General features: G+C 41.7%; 1 protein-coding gene across 1 annotated transcript in view; it reads right to left on the bottom strand.

Moving 5' to 3' along the window:
- RFT1 (RFT1 glycolipid translocator homolog) overlaps positions 1-9,175 on the bottom strand; it is an 83,197-nt gene extending 74,022 nt beyond the window's left edge. Inside the window, exons 1-2 of the mRNA XM_085624543.1 lie at positions 8,868-9,175; positions 6,568-6,653 (exon numbers count right to left, since the gene is read on the bottom strand). Of these exons, the coding sequence (XP_085480669.1) occupies positions 6,568-6,653; positions 8,868-8,930 (149 nt within the window). The 5' untranslated portion in view covers positions 8,931-9,175. The remainder of the gene's footprint in view (positions 1-6,567; positions 6,654-8,867) is intronic.
- Positions 9,176-16,473: the final 7,298 nt, after the last annotated feature.

The raw sequence follows: 16,473 nt of genomic DNA on the forward strand, positions 1-16,473 counted from the left end.
TGATCTTAGTAATACAATATTTTGATAAAGTAGCTGTAGAGCCAGATTGTCAGAAGTATTCATCGGCAGGATAATTGTTTTTCTAATTTGTCCCTGAAAGAAAATGTATTTGGGGGAAAACTTTCAGTTCTAAAGGGGGGGTGCAATTTAAGATTCTGGGTACTGCTCTGGAGAGGACAGTTTATTTTCTGCATGCTGTATTTAAGGATTTCAAGAATCAATCTTTCTTTGCTTCTGCAGTTTCTGGAGTGCACCCTAGGATGTATAGCTTAGTGTACAGCTTATATGTAATGCAGTTTATGAGTATGAAGAGCTTATCCAATCTAAGCCAATTCAGAGATTTTAAGACTGGAGAGACACTATGGGGGTTATTATAATGCCAACTTGATTTACCCCCTGCCATATTATTATGCCGGAGGGCATCGCTGCGGATGGAAAGTCCGTCCGCCGCAATCCATATTATGATGCCTGGTTAAAAAGGCCTTTCCATGGCGGCGATGCCAACATGGAAAGGCTGGCGGGGATGTGCTTTGGGGGCCCATTGCGGGCCCCCAGAGGCGGTGGGGTGGTGCACTTGGGGGAACCCATGGTACCTCCCTGCATTCCCATGCACAAGGTGGCAGGCACCACACAGTGCCTGCCAAGTTGTGCATGGGAATGCGCAACATGTCAATTTGGCATTGCGGCAGCAGCACCCGCAGCAATGTCAAATATGCGGACTGCGACCGCCAGGGTGGCGGGTGCATCCTAATCAGTGGTGCGGGACCGCCACACGTATGGCGGCCGAACCCAGCACCCTCAGTCCGCCCGCCATACTAATGGGCCCATATGTGTGTTTTTTTATGTGCAGCTATTTGTGCTGCACAGATTAGTTTACTTTACTGCTACTATGATGGGATTCAAGTTAGATTTAGGTAGGTCGGTGAGTAAGAAAGGTCCACAGACAAAAGACAGATCAATAATTAAATTAATTAACAGGCATTGGCAAAGTCAACAGTTCTGGGTTTGGCCACCAGTCTGAATTCCTTTGTCAATTCTTGTTTTGTTTCACCACTGCTTTTGTAACATTATATTGTTGGGGGAGCGGCTGAGAATAGACCAATATGAAAATGACGATTGCTTGATTGCCTGCTTAAGTATACAAGGCAAAATATGCTCTTGGCCTCAGAAATCACTGGTTGTGATAGTAGTGTCAGGTATTAAGGAAACTACTTTAAATGTGGGTGTGCTCCTTGTTGAAGAGCAAAATGTCATCACTCACAGCGAACCTAGCCAATGGCTGATGTGGGCTGACCAACTGCCCCTGTAGAGACTGGAAAATATGTGAATAAGACAACACTAGACCAATGGATGAAGAAGGCTGGCCAAAAGCCCCCTTAAAAAAGTGTGTGATTGTGTATGGTGTGTGTACAGACTTTTAGTGACATCAAAAGATTTCGGCTAACCCTGTACATAAACGAGAATGAGAGAAATAAACAGCCATGACGGGCGGCTCTCGCCTAAAAAAAGAAATATATTTAAAAAAAATAAATATATATATATATATATATATATATATATATTACCTACTGGCGGTCGCCAGTAGGTAGTTGTAGTTAGGACCACGTTTCCATAGGAAAACCTCAACATTCTATTTTGAATAACTTTGGCGCCGGTCGACGAATCCTCGCGAATTTCTCAAAATAGGTGGGGCGCTACGCTCCGCTCCTACCCTGAAAGTCTCGGGGGGATTCGTCAAGCGGGGGCTGAGATAAAAGGGGGGTCCCAAAACGCGTTTTTCCCATGCATTTTTCCATAGGACCTTTAGAACGAGCTACAGCCCGAACGGCTGAACAGAATTACTAGAAATTTGGCAGAGAGGTAGTCCCTAGGTCAAGGAAGTGCCTTTTGTAGGTTTGGTGTAAATCTGTTCAGTAGATTCTGAGAAAATAGCCTTTAAATCAATATATATATCTGAGCCCGCTTACGGTACGCTTACCGTACGCTTACCGTACGCTTACCGTAAGCTTACGGTGGCGTGCGCGAGCGCGATTCTGATTGGCTCTTAGATCTTAGTAAACATTCGAATCGGCCGAAACCAGGAAGCGGCGTCCGCCATTTTGTCTCTCGCACTGAGTGTTGTTTATCAAACATGATGGCCAAAAACATGTTACGGGGCTGTTTTGACAACTCCCTCCCACATAGTCATGTTGAGGGAGTCCCCAAACATCCCCCAAGAGCAAAAACGGTTTTATTTTTTTTTCGGCAATTTCGCGGGGTACGCTTACCGTACGCTTACCGTACGCTTACCGTAAGCTTACCGTACGCTTACGGTAAAAAAATAAAAATAAAAAAAACACTATCCACACTTACCCCACCCCCTGTGCTTTTGGTGGCCGCAGGCCACCAAATGTGCAGGGCTTATTAATAGAGAAAAAAAACGTAATTTTGGCAACATGAAATTATAAAATCGAAATAAAAAAAACACTATCCACATTGACCTCACCCCCTGTGCTTTTGGTGGCCGAAGGCCACCAAATGTACAGGGCTTATTAAAGTTGATAAAAACCGTGCACGGAACGAACTGCGTTAAGTGGGCGCGCACGCCACAAATGGCGTAAAGTAACTTAGCATTTAAAAAAACGTACAAATTCACTGAAAAAACCATAGGTTTCACACACGTTATAGTTAGGAAATAGCATTTAAAAAACCTTGTTAATTCACTGAAAAAACCATAGGTTTCACACATGTTATAGTTAGCTGGACATTTTACTGATAAAAAACCAATGAAATTCCCCCGTTATAGTTACTGTAGGCAACTATAACTCACGCGACCGTAATCCTCTGCTGATGACATATGTGTCTTTATGAAAAAAAAATATTTGTAATATATGTATAGCTAAAATTTAATGGAAGAAGATATGGGCAAATAAGTGTCTAAATACAGTATTAGCATCAGCAGAGGATTACGGTCGCGTGAGTTATAGTTGCCTACAGTAACTATAACGGGGGAATTTCATTGGTTTTTTATCAGTAAAATGTCCAGCTAACTATAACATGTGTGAAACCTATGGTTTTTTCAGTGAATATATATATATATATATATATATATTTGACAAACAGTACAAAGACAATGCTGCGCACTTGCTGGCTCATTAAAATCAATAAATAATTTATTTCATATTGTGCTCCCAAGGAAAATCAAACTCACAAACGCGTTTCGGTCTCCTAGCCTTTGTCAATGTCAGTAACCTCACGTGCAAAAACACCTTATAACAAAATCATAATTCATTGGACAGGGGCTTAATCAAGGAGACAGAAGATGCACTATATGAGCAAAATGATGAATACTGCTTATCTTTGTTGGCCATCTTGTAACATGCCACCATTGCCCAGCAGCAACAATATTTATCATATAAAGGATTATTTCATATGATCAGAATTTTAAACTGGAATAAACGCCATGTAGAAAAGTGTAGTGAAAAATATACAACGAGAGATATGCATATATACATAATAGCCCCCTCTGTGATTCCCAAAATTTTAAAAATCATATGTTCCAATACATAGATTTGATTTAATTAACATAGTAAACAGATGCTGTCTGGGGTTGCAAAATTGCGTCGACTTTGAGTATATACATGAAGCACTGAATGGGCCTTCATTATTACGAGCATGTTATTTATGTGAAGCATTTGAAAGGAAATCTTTGTATATTTAAAAAAAAGTTTTTTCCTTTACGGAATGGAAGCTTCATACAATAATAGCCATAATTGACAATGAGAATGCTTATCATGCGCTGAATGGGCTGAAGCTCAATAGACAAGAAAAGTTCAAAACTAGTTTGTGCTGCTGGACCGCTGTCATCCTACAGACTAAAAGGATCATATTATTTATTTACATTTCAGTAAGAACTTACTAAAAAATAAAATTCATTTAATTGGAGGGCCAACCCTGTAAGCCTGAATAGGAAAAGATCGTTATTAGCCAATGTGTGACCACAACTCTTCCTCAGTGTTTAGCCCCCAAGGAGTGCGTGTTCTGAGATCTTGACTCCAGTTGTCTAAGAAGCCTCACACAGTCACCACTTCTCTTTTTGTTGATGGCTTGATCTATGCAGAAGTAACATAGCCTGTCTCTTGCCCTCATGCATGAAGACGCCAGCCCCATCAACCGCCGATATTGGATGGACGCCACTGCTTGCACCGTGACAGTCAGCACCGCCCAGCTTTGCACTACAGCCCTGGATCTCACTGATGCCGCACGTCACACCACTCCACTTCACACCGCAGCCTCGAGACCGCCGCCGCCAGCCCACACCGCCGCAACCAGCTGGAACAAAAGGTACTGTTTACAAAGTCCTCTCACACCGTTCTACATCGACGCAGTCGACTGAAACTGTTGGATTTGGTTGTCTTCAGCACCGCCGTAGCACCGGACGGAGCTACAGACTTTAAGGAACTGCATTTTTAAGGTTATCCTTGCAAAGTGCATATTTTTATTATTATATGTTGGATCTTTATCGTTTTGGTCTTGTTTTACACAGATAAATATTGGATATTTCTCAAAACTGGTGTGGTGTCCTTATGTAATGTTCTCACTGTATGTTATGTGCAAATGCTTTACACACTGCCTCTGAGATATTCCTGACTGCTCGTTCGATGCTACCAAGGCGGTGAGCAGGGTTTTTTTTTCCAAGGACTGCAACTCCCTTATCTTGACTAGGAAGAATGGTATCTACCTGGACAGGGTAACAACCTGCCAAGTAGAGACCCCCATTTCCAACACAAGCCAGCTAAGGGTCTTTTTGGTAAAATTTCGTTGTCTTTGTTGGTGTTACTTCTTTGTGCTGATCCGGCACCAAACTGCATTGCTCATTTTTGCACTTTGTTACAGGATGACACCCAATTGCGCGAAATTCAAGGTCTGAAACTCTATTTTGAAAACTTTTATCACTCTTTTCTTATGTTGTACACTTTAGGTTTTATATAAGACTCAAATGAGGTGCATTGCTGAAGTTGAACATAGAAATGTTTACAGTTCTCATCAGATCGGCTTCACACTAATTTAATATTACAATTTATTGTTACATTTACCACAGGTCATACAAAAACTTAGAAGCTTAAAAGTCATTTGATAAGGACACAACAACGAGATCCGAAAGCTAGAATAAGCAGCCCGGTAATAGTTCTTTGAGCAGGTTGGCGTGCTTTTCAAGGAAAAGTCTAGAAAATCACTGTAAAATTATTTTTCTGTGAGGTCTGGTCTTTCAAACACAAGCTGGACGTAAGATTTCACTTCTGTACATTGCATCAATCTGCATTCTTCTCTTTTTACTAATGTGTATCCTGTGGCTGTGAGGAAACTAAGGAGGGCCTACAGTGCACCCTGGTGCCTCGTGGCATGGGGATGCATGCAGGGGGGGGGGGCTTATGGTGTGCACCCTTGTATGCCTACATGCCCAGTTCCTGCACGGCATGGACTTGACAGCCCATGCCATGCAGGAACTTGCTTTGGCATTCACATAGTAGTGCCTTTCTAAGGCTCACCGCCTGGTACCTCCAAAGCACTGCCTGCCAGGTCAGGGGAAAACTCCTAATCTGGCAGGCAGTATCAGTGCAGCTTTTGCGATGTGGCAGCAGGGCGCTGGCATGGCGGCCCACTGCCACACCAACAAAGTCATAATCAGGCCCTAAATCTAATCTCTTATTAAGGTTTGAATACAGAGACAAGTAAGCTTTCAGTTTGAAATTAATAGTATTTGATAGTGTTCTGTCAATAGTGTGACTATAGTCTGCTGAAATCCTTTTACTGTTCTCGAGCCTCCAAACCCAAATGACCCAAAAAACAGGTAGTCAGTCCAAGCACCTGATAAAAAGACCAACTTTAGATATTTGGCTGACCGTAGCAAAACACAATTCCTCCTATTGTTTTCGACATCAAAAGTGTGGCCCACTCCAAATTTCCCACCCACCTGACATCCTCCCCTTTACGCTCGTTATTGACAATTCTCTCAGTTCATCTACCAAATGCAGAAAGAACTCTTCTGACCAACATCTTGGTGCTAAAAATCTGTATACCTACAACCTAGTTGTGCCTGTTAGAGACCCGGTCCAGGGAAGGCATGGCTTGGCAGTTCGGGCTGGACTGTTCCCATGAGGCACAGGCTCAGACTGATTTGCATATGGCCATGTCTGAACTGGGGTGGTAGAGTGGGCTAAAGAACGGTGATGGATCAAACCCAGATCTGTTGACTGGGTGTGAGTGTTTGATTGGTTCTGATGCTCCGTCCATCACCACTCCCTTTTGTACCGCTTTGTTTGAGACCCACAGCCGAGGGTGTGACAGGCAACTACAGGAGGGACCCTTGTATGTAAATCATCACATTTTTTAAAGCAACTTCAATTTACTATTCCAAGGAAAACAGGTTAACAACTGTCTTCAAGTACATTGTGACAAAGACAATAATTAAGACTATGCAAATCATATACCCATAAATGCTCAGCAAGGTTCCAAACAGTATAATGTTCTACATTTGCTTGCGCACGTTTAAAGTAAATCCGCCATGTGCACTGTCATTTTCCTTACCTTACGTTAACAAGCCCGATAATTTCTTTCGAAACAAAGCGAAGAGTAAATGCATTTAATCCGAAAGTAAGGACTCGAAACAAAACCTGCAAAACAAAAAGCATAAGAAAGCTGGACAACAATAAACGTAAAGCAAAACATTACCAAAGCCAGTCAGTCAGTCAATGAACATACTTTCTTGACATATTTGTGATAGAAAGTGTTCTCTCATTGTCGGGAAGAGTTTAGGCCTAATCCCTTGGTGACAGAGCACTGCCACTGAACAAACATACCCAAAGCAGTGAGCGAATCTATAACTGTACAGACGAATTTGGTCAACAGGCTACCAAAAATATGCCCAACTGTGCCACCAAAAGGTATTGTACAATAAATATGCAAGAAAAAACATCAGCAATTGTTACACAGAATCCAATGCTGCCAAAGAAACTTTTAGCCATTGAACCACATAATCTCTCCGACTTTAAATAATATATCCGGCAAGTCCTGCTATAGCAGTGGTAAGACCACACAGTAGAATAGAACAAACCTATTTGTGAAAGACATTATGCCCAACTATTTAAAAAAAACATGCTGACAACAATATGGTAATTATTGTGCCACATAATCTGTCACACAGAATGCACACACGCTCACGCTTTTAATGTTGTGTTGGATTTAAAATGTTACCACTATCAAAAGTAACATATTGTTTACATTTGGCTTTCCCTTTGGGAATAATATATAGGGTAGGGGACTTCTGTCGCCATAAAAATAATTTACAAGTATGTAATGTACTTCCAGCTTCAATTACCACATATATGAGTGAGTTAAGAGGGCCAAATCCCTCCAGGTCCGAGACACAGCAATAATTAACAACTGACATTGAAAAGGCCCATATCTTCTCATATTTTCATGTCTTTAACTCTACTGGCAAAAACACTGATGGATTTCAGAATAAATAATTTTAAAAAATGTAAAAGTAATCTATTTCAACAATTTAGTTCCTGTTTATATTTCACAAGTTTACTTAATCATACATTACCCAACAATATCAGCTATTTACAGGGTTTTTTAGGCATTTCTTTCTGTGTAGCCTATTACTCTTGCATAGTACATACTTTCAACTGAGTCACGTCCAGGTGTTTATTACAGGCCAAGATTCAGAGCTTTTGAGTTGAGCCTGAAGGCAGTGTGAGTTTCTCACAGCACCTGGCAGTGGAACAAGAAGGCGTTCAAAATACATGGCCATCTTATCATAGAGCTCTCTGCAGTGTGCACAGAGCAATGTCACATAATCCGGCTGCAATTGTAGTTCTGTGCCAGTGTATGAGGTGGTACATAGTTGTCAAAATATAGACAAAATATAGACAAGGAGAAAGTAAAAGAAATGTGCCTACTGCCGAGTGGGTGTGTTGCATGTTTTGGGGGAATCGAGGTGAAGGGGATGTTAGGAAGTGCATGCAGGGCAGAATGAAAGGAGGGTACTGAAGAGAAAAGAGATTAGGCTAACGATATGAAGATAAGATATCCAGCTAGAGGAGAGAAAAAAAGGGTGTACGAGTCTGATAGCGTCAACGTAAGGGAAGTGACTGAGACACTCTGAAGACTACTACCCTTTCTACAGGCATCAGTAAGCTTTAAATCACAGTCTCACAATCTCAGAATTGAAAAATGTTCAATATTATTTATTTACAACAAAATCATTGTTTCTCATTTGTCTTACACAGCTAACGGCCATTGACAAAGCCAACAGCCCTGTCTGGGTTTAGGTGTATTTGATGAGTGATACATCTGGATGCAATAACAGTAAGCTCAGAGAGGCATGAAATTACCTGCTGGGTAGCACTCTATGGGAATTACAGAAATGTCGTTTATGCCACATGCTTAAGTACATAGGCAACCCCCTTAAGAGACCCCACTTTCCACTTGAAGGCCTGTTCATACAAGGTTTTTCTAAGGCAGGTTGGACCACCTGCAACGCTGTATAACTTTGTTGAATGTCAACACTTCTGAAGATGTATGTGAAAGGAAGAGTAAATTCAAGTTCCTTTATTAATCCTGTACAAGTATTAAAGAGATACATAACCCAACAGTATGTCACGTAAGTCTTGCTTATCTGCATGATCAATATGCTGTAAGCGGCGACTTACCTAAAGCAGGGCAATATCATGCTGTCTATCTCAGGGGGCTAATTTGCCTGCTGTAGGTAGCACATTATGGAAGATGGTCTTCCTGCAAGCACGATGTTTTAGGCGGCAGGCGTGCTTACAGCAGACTATTAAAGGATGCCCACCTGCAGCAAAGAAGCTGAACTAGCTTACCTGCAGGAGTATGTTGTAAGAGGCTAATCGTGTGGTGTCAGTCAGCAGATCCTGGGACTCCATGGTAATTCACAAGAACATTAAAACAACCCAGATGACGTCTTGTATTGAACATTCATAATCCTTTGTTGGGTTTTTGTACCGACAGCCTTTCCGAACAGAATTTGCCGTAAGCGTAAATAACACCATCTCCTAATCAATAATACACGAATACCATCTCCCCGGATTTTCTTCCTGTTTGGAGCTACACTTGAAAAACAGAGAGCCAATCAGGAAGTGAGTTCATGCTGACTGTTCGGCTAGTGGGCGGTTCAGCCAAACCTACTCTTGTGTCACTGGAAGCTGTACCATCATGCGTAGCCTGTGATTGGTTGTATGCATTTGTCAAACAAGAATAGGAACCGCCCAGGGTAGGACGGCGCAACATGCCTGTCTTCCTTGATCCTGTAACTTTTAGTCTGAGTAGGTTGGTTGGTGTATCGAGGGAGCGGCTACTCAAATTTAACGTCCCTATCCAACAAGTTGGGAAGGCTTCAAATTTGTCACAGAGACGAGATGCGTTCGCGAAATTAAATTTGCTCAGCGAAATGCACCCCTTGCCAATACGAACCGGCAACAAAAAGCAGCGGATATCAGAGCGAACAGACAGAAGCAACAGAAACCAGAAATACAGCTTCTTCCATAACGACCCGGCGTACTTCCACTTAACAACTTTTCTGTGTTTATTTCACGTGGGTTATCAACAGTGCATTTTCTCATCCCAACTCTACATAATATATTACGGCGAGTGCTTTCCGTTTGATGATTTTCTTTTCTGCATTGCAGAGGGCGGACCGTAAGATTTTCAAAGCTTTTAAATGTCACAGGTCCATCCATGACTGAGCAGCTGAGTCGCGAATTTCGTCTCCGTCTGTCAGATGCCTTCTGACAGTGCTGAGTTTTTGGATATCGAGGCAGTGGCCTCATTATTCCACATTCATTTTGAGTTTATTAGGCGTGGTTTCGATTTTCTTATTGATGTGTGACACCGTGTCACAGTTGGAGTTGGTTCACAAGGTCAGCACTGTGATATGCCGCGGGTGGAGGTGGAGTAGGTATGCAAAAATCTAAGCAAGTTTTATCCCCAGAGTCTTGTCTTTCTTTCTAAAGATGCCTTCTGGCGGTGATGAGTTTTGGATGCCTGCCAAGGCGGTTTTCTGGCAGTGATGGGTTTTGGATGCCTGCCGAGGCGGTAGCCTTCTGGCAGAGATGAGTTTTGGATGTTGAGTCCTTGTTCCGGTTTCACAAGGTCGGCGCTGTGATGGGACGCGGGTAGCGGTCAAATGGGTTTACAGAAATGTCAGCATGTTTCCTGATCAGTGGGTTTTCTTTTTGATCCAATCCTTTGTAGAATGTCTTGTTGAGTTTGCGGAGATGGTCATCCAACATCTCAACGCCTAGGTCTCTGTGGAGGTCTGCTGTTCTTGTGAAGATAGGAGCACCTGCTGCAATCTGCAAGGCCTTGCTCTGTAGTAGGCCCAGGGATTTAAGTGGGATAAAAAAACGGGGGTGGGTGTGTCTCATAAAGGGGCGTGGCCAATGTAATTAGGGGCGTAGCTTAAAACACAGAAGCTAAAAATCAGTGTTTACAAAGGGTGCCGACCGACTTTTAATTTGTTGTTTCTGTCATTGCATCCAGATATGATACAAGTAACATCATGCCAACAAGTCAGGACTGTTGGCTTTGTCAATGGTTGCTAGTTTCATAAGATAAATAATAGTTGCATAAGATAAAGATGCAGCAACTATGGCTTGTAGATAATATTGAAAAAGCTTTCACTTAAAGCCCTGGTGAAATGTTGCTGCTCCTGAGTTTCAAAAAGAGAAGGGAAATTCAGAGAGAAAATTACTCTCCTTAAAGGATTTCTCTTCCCCTACAAGGCTCACGTGGGATGACGTCATGCCGTAACTTCTCCACTTGTCAAAAGTGAGCAGTGTGAGCACCCACACATGACGTGCCTGCTGTCATTGCAGGCAGGAAAAAAACAGACCGCCTGTGCCAGGGCACAAAACAGAGCCCGATAGAGACCCGCTTCGAGGCCCCCTTTTAAAAAACTGCCAATGCTCATACCCAGTGAGACCCAGCCCACTTAAAGCCCTGCCTAGACCAATGTACACATTTTTCCTAGACCAATTAATACATTTTGCTTTCACCAAAATTCTTAAATACACCCAATATCTTTCTCTGTATGGACAGTAGGTTATATATATCCTACTGTTGGTTTTTGGGTAAATCGGTTCAGTAGTGAGAAATTAAGGTTCAGACTTTATGTAAATGGCAGCATTTATAAAGCGCACAGCTACCTCCAGAGACGTGTCCCAGCGCTGGGGGCCGTCAGGAAGATTAAGCAAGCTATTGCCCAGATTTACATGGTGCTGGGCTAACCTGCCGTCAGAGCCAGGGATCAAACCAGGAACCCTGTGGTCTGGAGTCAGGCACCCTGGCTGCTGCGCCACACCTCTTCCCTATGTATATCTGGATGGTTGGGTTTGCCAGAGTCTTCAAATAATAGAGCGATCTGATTGGCTGAGGGGGCTTTTTGTCCCTTGGCCGCTTCATTCCAGCAGAAACAAGAAACTGCAGTGGGAGCTTGCACTCTGATTGACTGGCTGCAACATGAAGAGGAATTTTGTGCCACCATTACAGGACTCGGGCACTCGTCCCCATGTCCTGAAAATGAATAGGAAATAAGGTATAATGTGGCAGGGCAGACATTTTTACCTGAATATAATGTCACTTGGACCCATGTTTTTCAGTGAATTTCCAAAGTTTTTTTTAATGTAAGTTAAGATATTACTACCATACCTAACTATAACGTCACTTTAACATTTATATATATATATATATATATATATATAACAAGAGTTCACTGTCGTCGCAACCACACGCCCTGGGGGCCTTCTTTCGCGGTGGTGAGCCGCTTTTCCCAGCACAGACAGTCGAAGACCAGAATTGTGTCAGCCGACACAAAACAGGAGCACACTCAAGTACGTGAATAATTTTCTTTTATCCGTGTAGAGCCCCCCTCAGCGCTGACAGACGCATTTCGCCACTCTGGCTTTGTCTATATATATATTCACTGAAAAAACCATAGGTTTCAGGGGTGGTATAGTTAGCTGGACATTTCCCTCGTACAAAACCCTAGAAATTCCCCTGTTATAGTTAGTTCAGCTAACTATAACTCGCGCCCCCGCAATGCACTGCTGATGACGTCACATATTACATCACTCATTACATGGTCAGTGACATCACTGATGACATCACTGATGACGTCATCCATGTGATAAATTAGTGCATCTTCTCACACCCTAATATAACCTTTGATACACCGACTCAAAATTTTAGACGGCCAATTTGACAACCATAGATACTCCAATACCAATAACTATTCTACTCATTGACTTTTAGGTCTACATACATCTCCACTCACTCACCTGTACAGTCACTCATACTTACAGTCACTCTGTGCATTTATACACCTATATAGACACTCACACACCGCCAATCATCCATTGAGGTACTGACACATCTAGTCAGTCATGCAAATAATTAATCACAGTAAAATTTACTCACCTATACAGTTAAAAACACTCAAGTTCACTTACTCATAAAAATACTAAAATTCTGTGTCTTCCTGCAGAAAAACAAACAGCACATGACACAGATATCCTTGCACTATGGTGCATACAGCCACTCCCAAAATCACACACTCTCACATATAGATAGTTATATACTCTTACACACATATACACTGCGTTTCACATATGTAGTTACTGACACATGTACAACTGAGATATACATTCAATCACTAACACACCCATACATACACTCACCCAACCATACAGTCCATCACAGATGCACTCTTAAAAACATGCACCCACTGAATCACCCACTCACACATCTAGTCACAGTCACACACACCCTACCCACACAAACACTCAGGCACCCATACAGATACTCAGACAACCAATCAATAACCCATATAGACACTCGTATAGCCATTCACAAAACCATGCAGCCACTTATACACCAACACACAGACACATACAGACATTCACACAGTTTAGTCACTAGTCTGCAGTAAGATACATTTAATGACTCACTTATAAACTCAGTTACGCACCTAGAAAATCATCCATTCACACACTTGTACACCCACTTATTTTTCAACAGGCCTTTCCCTATATATATTAAACATAATAAAACTGTTCAGAAACACATACTCAATGGATGATGTCATCAGTGAGGTCATTTGAGATGTCATCAGTGATGTCATCAGTGATGTCACTGACCATGTCATGAGTGATGTAATATGTGACGTCATCAGCCGTGCATTGCGGGGGCGCGAGTTATAGTTAGCTGAACTAACTATAACAGGGGAATTTCTAGGGTTTTGTACAAGGGAAATGTCCAGCTAACTATAACACCCCTGAAACCTATGTTTTTTTCAGTGAATTTCTAAGGTTTTTTAAATGCCAAATCCTAACTATAACGTGCATGAAACCTTTGGTTTTTTCAGTGAATTTCAAAGGTTTTTTAAAATGCTAATTCCTATCTATAACTTATCTCTGACGATATCATGAAAAGCATTCTTTTTTTAAAGTAGGGTGCACATTAGTTTTGTGGAAAAGCATCTTTGTGATTGGTTAAGAAAAAGCAGTTTCAACGTGGAGTACATATCATAGGATAAAATTTGCTCAGCTCAACCACTCCTGCTACTTGCATTTTGAAGGCACTGTTCGTACTTAAAACAATCGTCAACTTTTAACCTGCATGTGTCGTTAAATGTTCAAGAAAATGTTATAAAAAAATATCGTAAAGTTTTAAAAAATTTATGAACTTTTAACCTGCACGTATTGTAGAATATTCTAGAAAGTGTGTTGATAGAATACGTTGCACTTCTGACTTCTATGTGTTGTTGAATATTTAAAAAAACGGTTCATATGGAAAATTAAACAGAAACCAATAGAGAAGTTTTGAAACCTAAAAGAATCAAGGAACTATTCTAATTTATTCTTTACATGTATTTATGTGTGCAGCAACAAAATTATAGACACAGCAGCACTAGGAAAAGGAAGAAGCAGGGAGTGGGGGGAGGGGGGAGATGGGCACACATGCACAATTAAGTACAACACACATATAGACTAACAATGGCCAAAATGAAACACGCCAACAAGGAGCACAAGTCACACAACCTGCCAACATCACACCACTGAATGAGCATAGAAGTGAAAACCACGCTGCATTCATACAGGATGTGTACAAAGGCCAGTCGTTGGTGTTGTGGGATGTCTGCGACCGTGGTCATCATGGATGAGATGCCCAGCATGTGGCACATGGTCGAGTTCACTGTGTGTTATGTTGCCAAACGGCTGCTCCTCCCTCCCACGAGCCCCCACACTTTTGTACGGTGAGCTGTTGTATCTCGTGCACTCGTACGGCACGCCATTGTAATGCCTATTTGCGCATGTCCTGCTACATTCCAACTACAACATCACAGTGCCGTTTGGAGGTGGTGCATGCCACTTTACAACATCGACTGCTGCGGCTCTTGTAACAGGCCACACCAGAACACAGAGACACACTTACCGCCCTTCCTGTACACGGTCATGTCCGAGACACCCCGTTCTCCTTGCCGGATAGGCACACCCCTGCACTGACCTGTGAACGACAGACCAGCACACGCCAGTTGTGCATGCAGGAGGATGCATACGTAGCTACACATCCAGGCTCACTGCCAACGCTGAGGTGACACCACACTGTGAGGTTGCAGGGCTCGTGCCTATCATGCTAAGACAATGACCACAAGGACACACTTACTAAGATGTGGGTTTGGGGGGCATTGGCAGTCCTGGAGTTGTTGAGACGAGTCTTCTGGCCCTCATGGGTATCCCTGTATCATGCTCATTGACTCTATGGAACCTGTGGGTGTTCTGGTGGGGCTCTTGACTGTGTTCCCTTTCATGGTGCAGGTAGTTGTCCTGCTTAACACCAGCAGAAAGCAGGTGTAAAATCCCCGGTGCTAACGCGTCTTATCGCCAGAATTTGTTTCGCATTGCAATTGGTGTGAAAGTTGTGATGTGATTTTTTTCGTGTGCACAACAATATACAAACTGAGCAGTGTATCTCGTCAAGATCCAGCACCTGACGCACTATTCCCAATCAATATAAATACAATGAGATTTCTTAATAGATTTTGTGTGTACACTGTAAGTGCAGCCAATACCTCAGTGCAATACAATACAGGATTTTAGTATTTAGAATAAATCGCAAAGGTGCACCTCGTGTCTTTTTGCACGGGAACGGCTACTCTCCATTTCATATCAGCACTTTATCGGAAGTAAAGTTGAGATAAATCTAACACACTATTCAGAAGTTGGTGCAAACTGCAGATATCACCAAATTTAACACCATGGCGGACTCCATCAAATAACAGTAATAAGAACAAGAAAGAGTCACACAGCTGTTAAGAGAACAACCAAAAACATTATTAATTTTTTTTTCAAACTTTATTTTTTATAATAATAAATATATAAACGATAAACTATTTTCAAACTTTATTTTTTTATTAACATAAATATAAACAATAAACTAATAAACAAAATGTAACAACAATAATACAAAACAACAAGGCGGAACACTCCTGTGGGAACCACGGCTGTCGACGACAGACCTGGAAAATCAGAAAGATTGTTAAAAAAAAAACAACATGGTGTTCTCAACAAAATACCACAAGAAACAAATCACAGATATATAAAATGCATACAGCTAACAATATTTTATAAGTTTAACTTACAAAAACTGTAAATGTTGCAGCTTTAAAATATTTACAGAATCTGAGGAAATTTTTTTGCAGAAGGCACCACGCCCACAACGTTTTTCTTCAGTGGTGAAGACATTTTTAAATTTTTCCAAGGGGCAAACAAAGATCAATGCCACCTTCTTCATTCGCAAGATTTGCCAAAGAGTTCTGTTACGAGGGGATCCTAACAAAAAATACTCGTGCGGCACAGCAAGTATGATGAAACACCTAAGGACCCTTCATCCAAACAATCTTGCACGAGAAGAGTGCAAACAGATGAGAAACACTCCTGTTCTGTATCTGTAAAAAAGAATCACAAATAAATGTATATTAATAACTTTCAAATTTATACTATTCCATTACTGTACAAACACATTTTATATAAAAACTGACTAAGAAACTATAGCCCTGAACCACAAGTGTGACGATCGTTAAAACACTACATGCATAGTGCATACTACTTTGAAGCAGTTCATGCCCTAAAGCCTACCTCACTAAAAGACTACATGCTAACTGACTAAATGATTACAGTACTATAAGGAGACACACTGGGTGAGTGACAGGGTGTTTGCTAGAAGAGAATGAATACTAACTAGGGAATTGAAGGTGTGAAATACAACTGTGTAGGTGATTAGAGGACTGCATCCATACTGCATAGGCATTTAAAGCAGTCCATGTGCTAAGGCCTGGCTCACTGCATGACTACTTGGGTACTGACTGAATGATTAGAGTACAGCAAGGAGAGTGCCTAGGTGAATTTATAA

The sequence above is a fragment of the Triturus cristatus genome, chromosome 9, assembly GCF_964204655.1.
Source record: "Triturus cristatus chromosome 9, aTriCri1.1, whole genome shotgun sequence".
In the NCBI taxonomy this organism is placed as follows: Eukaryota; Metazoa; Chordata; class Amphibia; order Caudata; family Salamandridae; genus Triturus; species Triturus cristatus.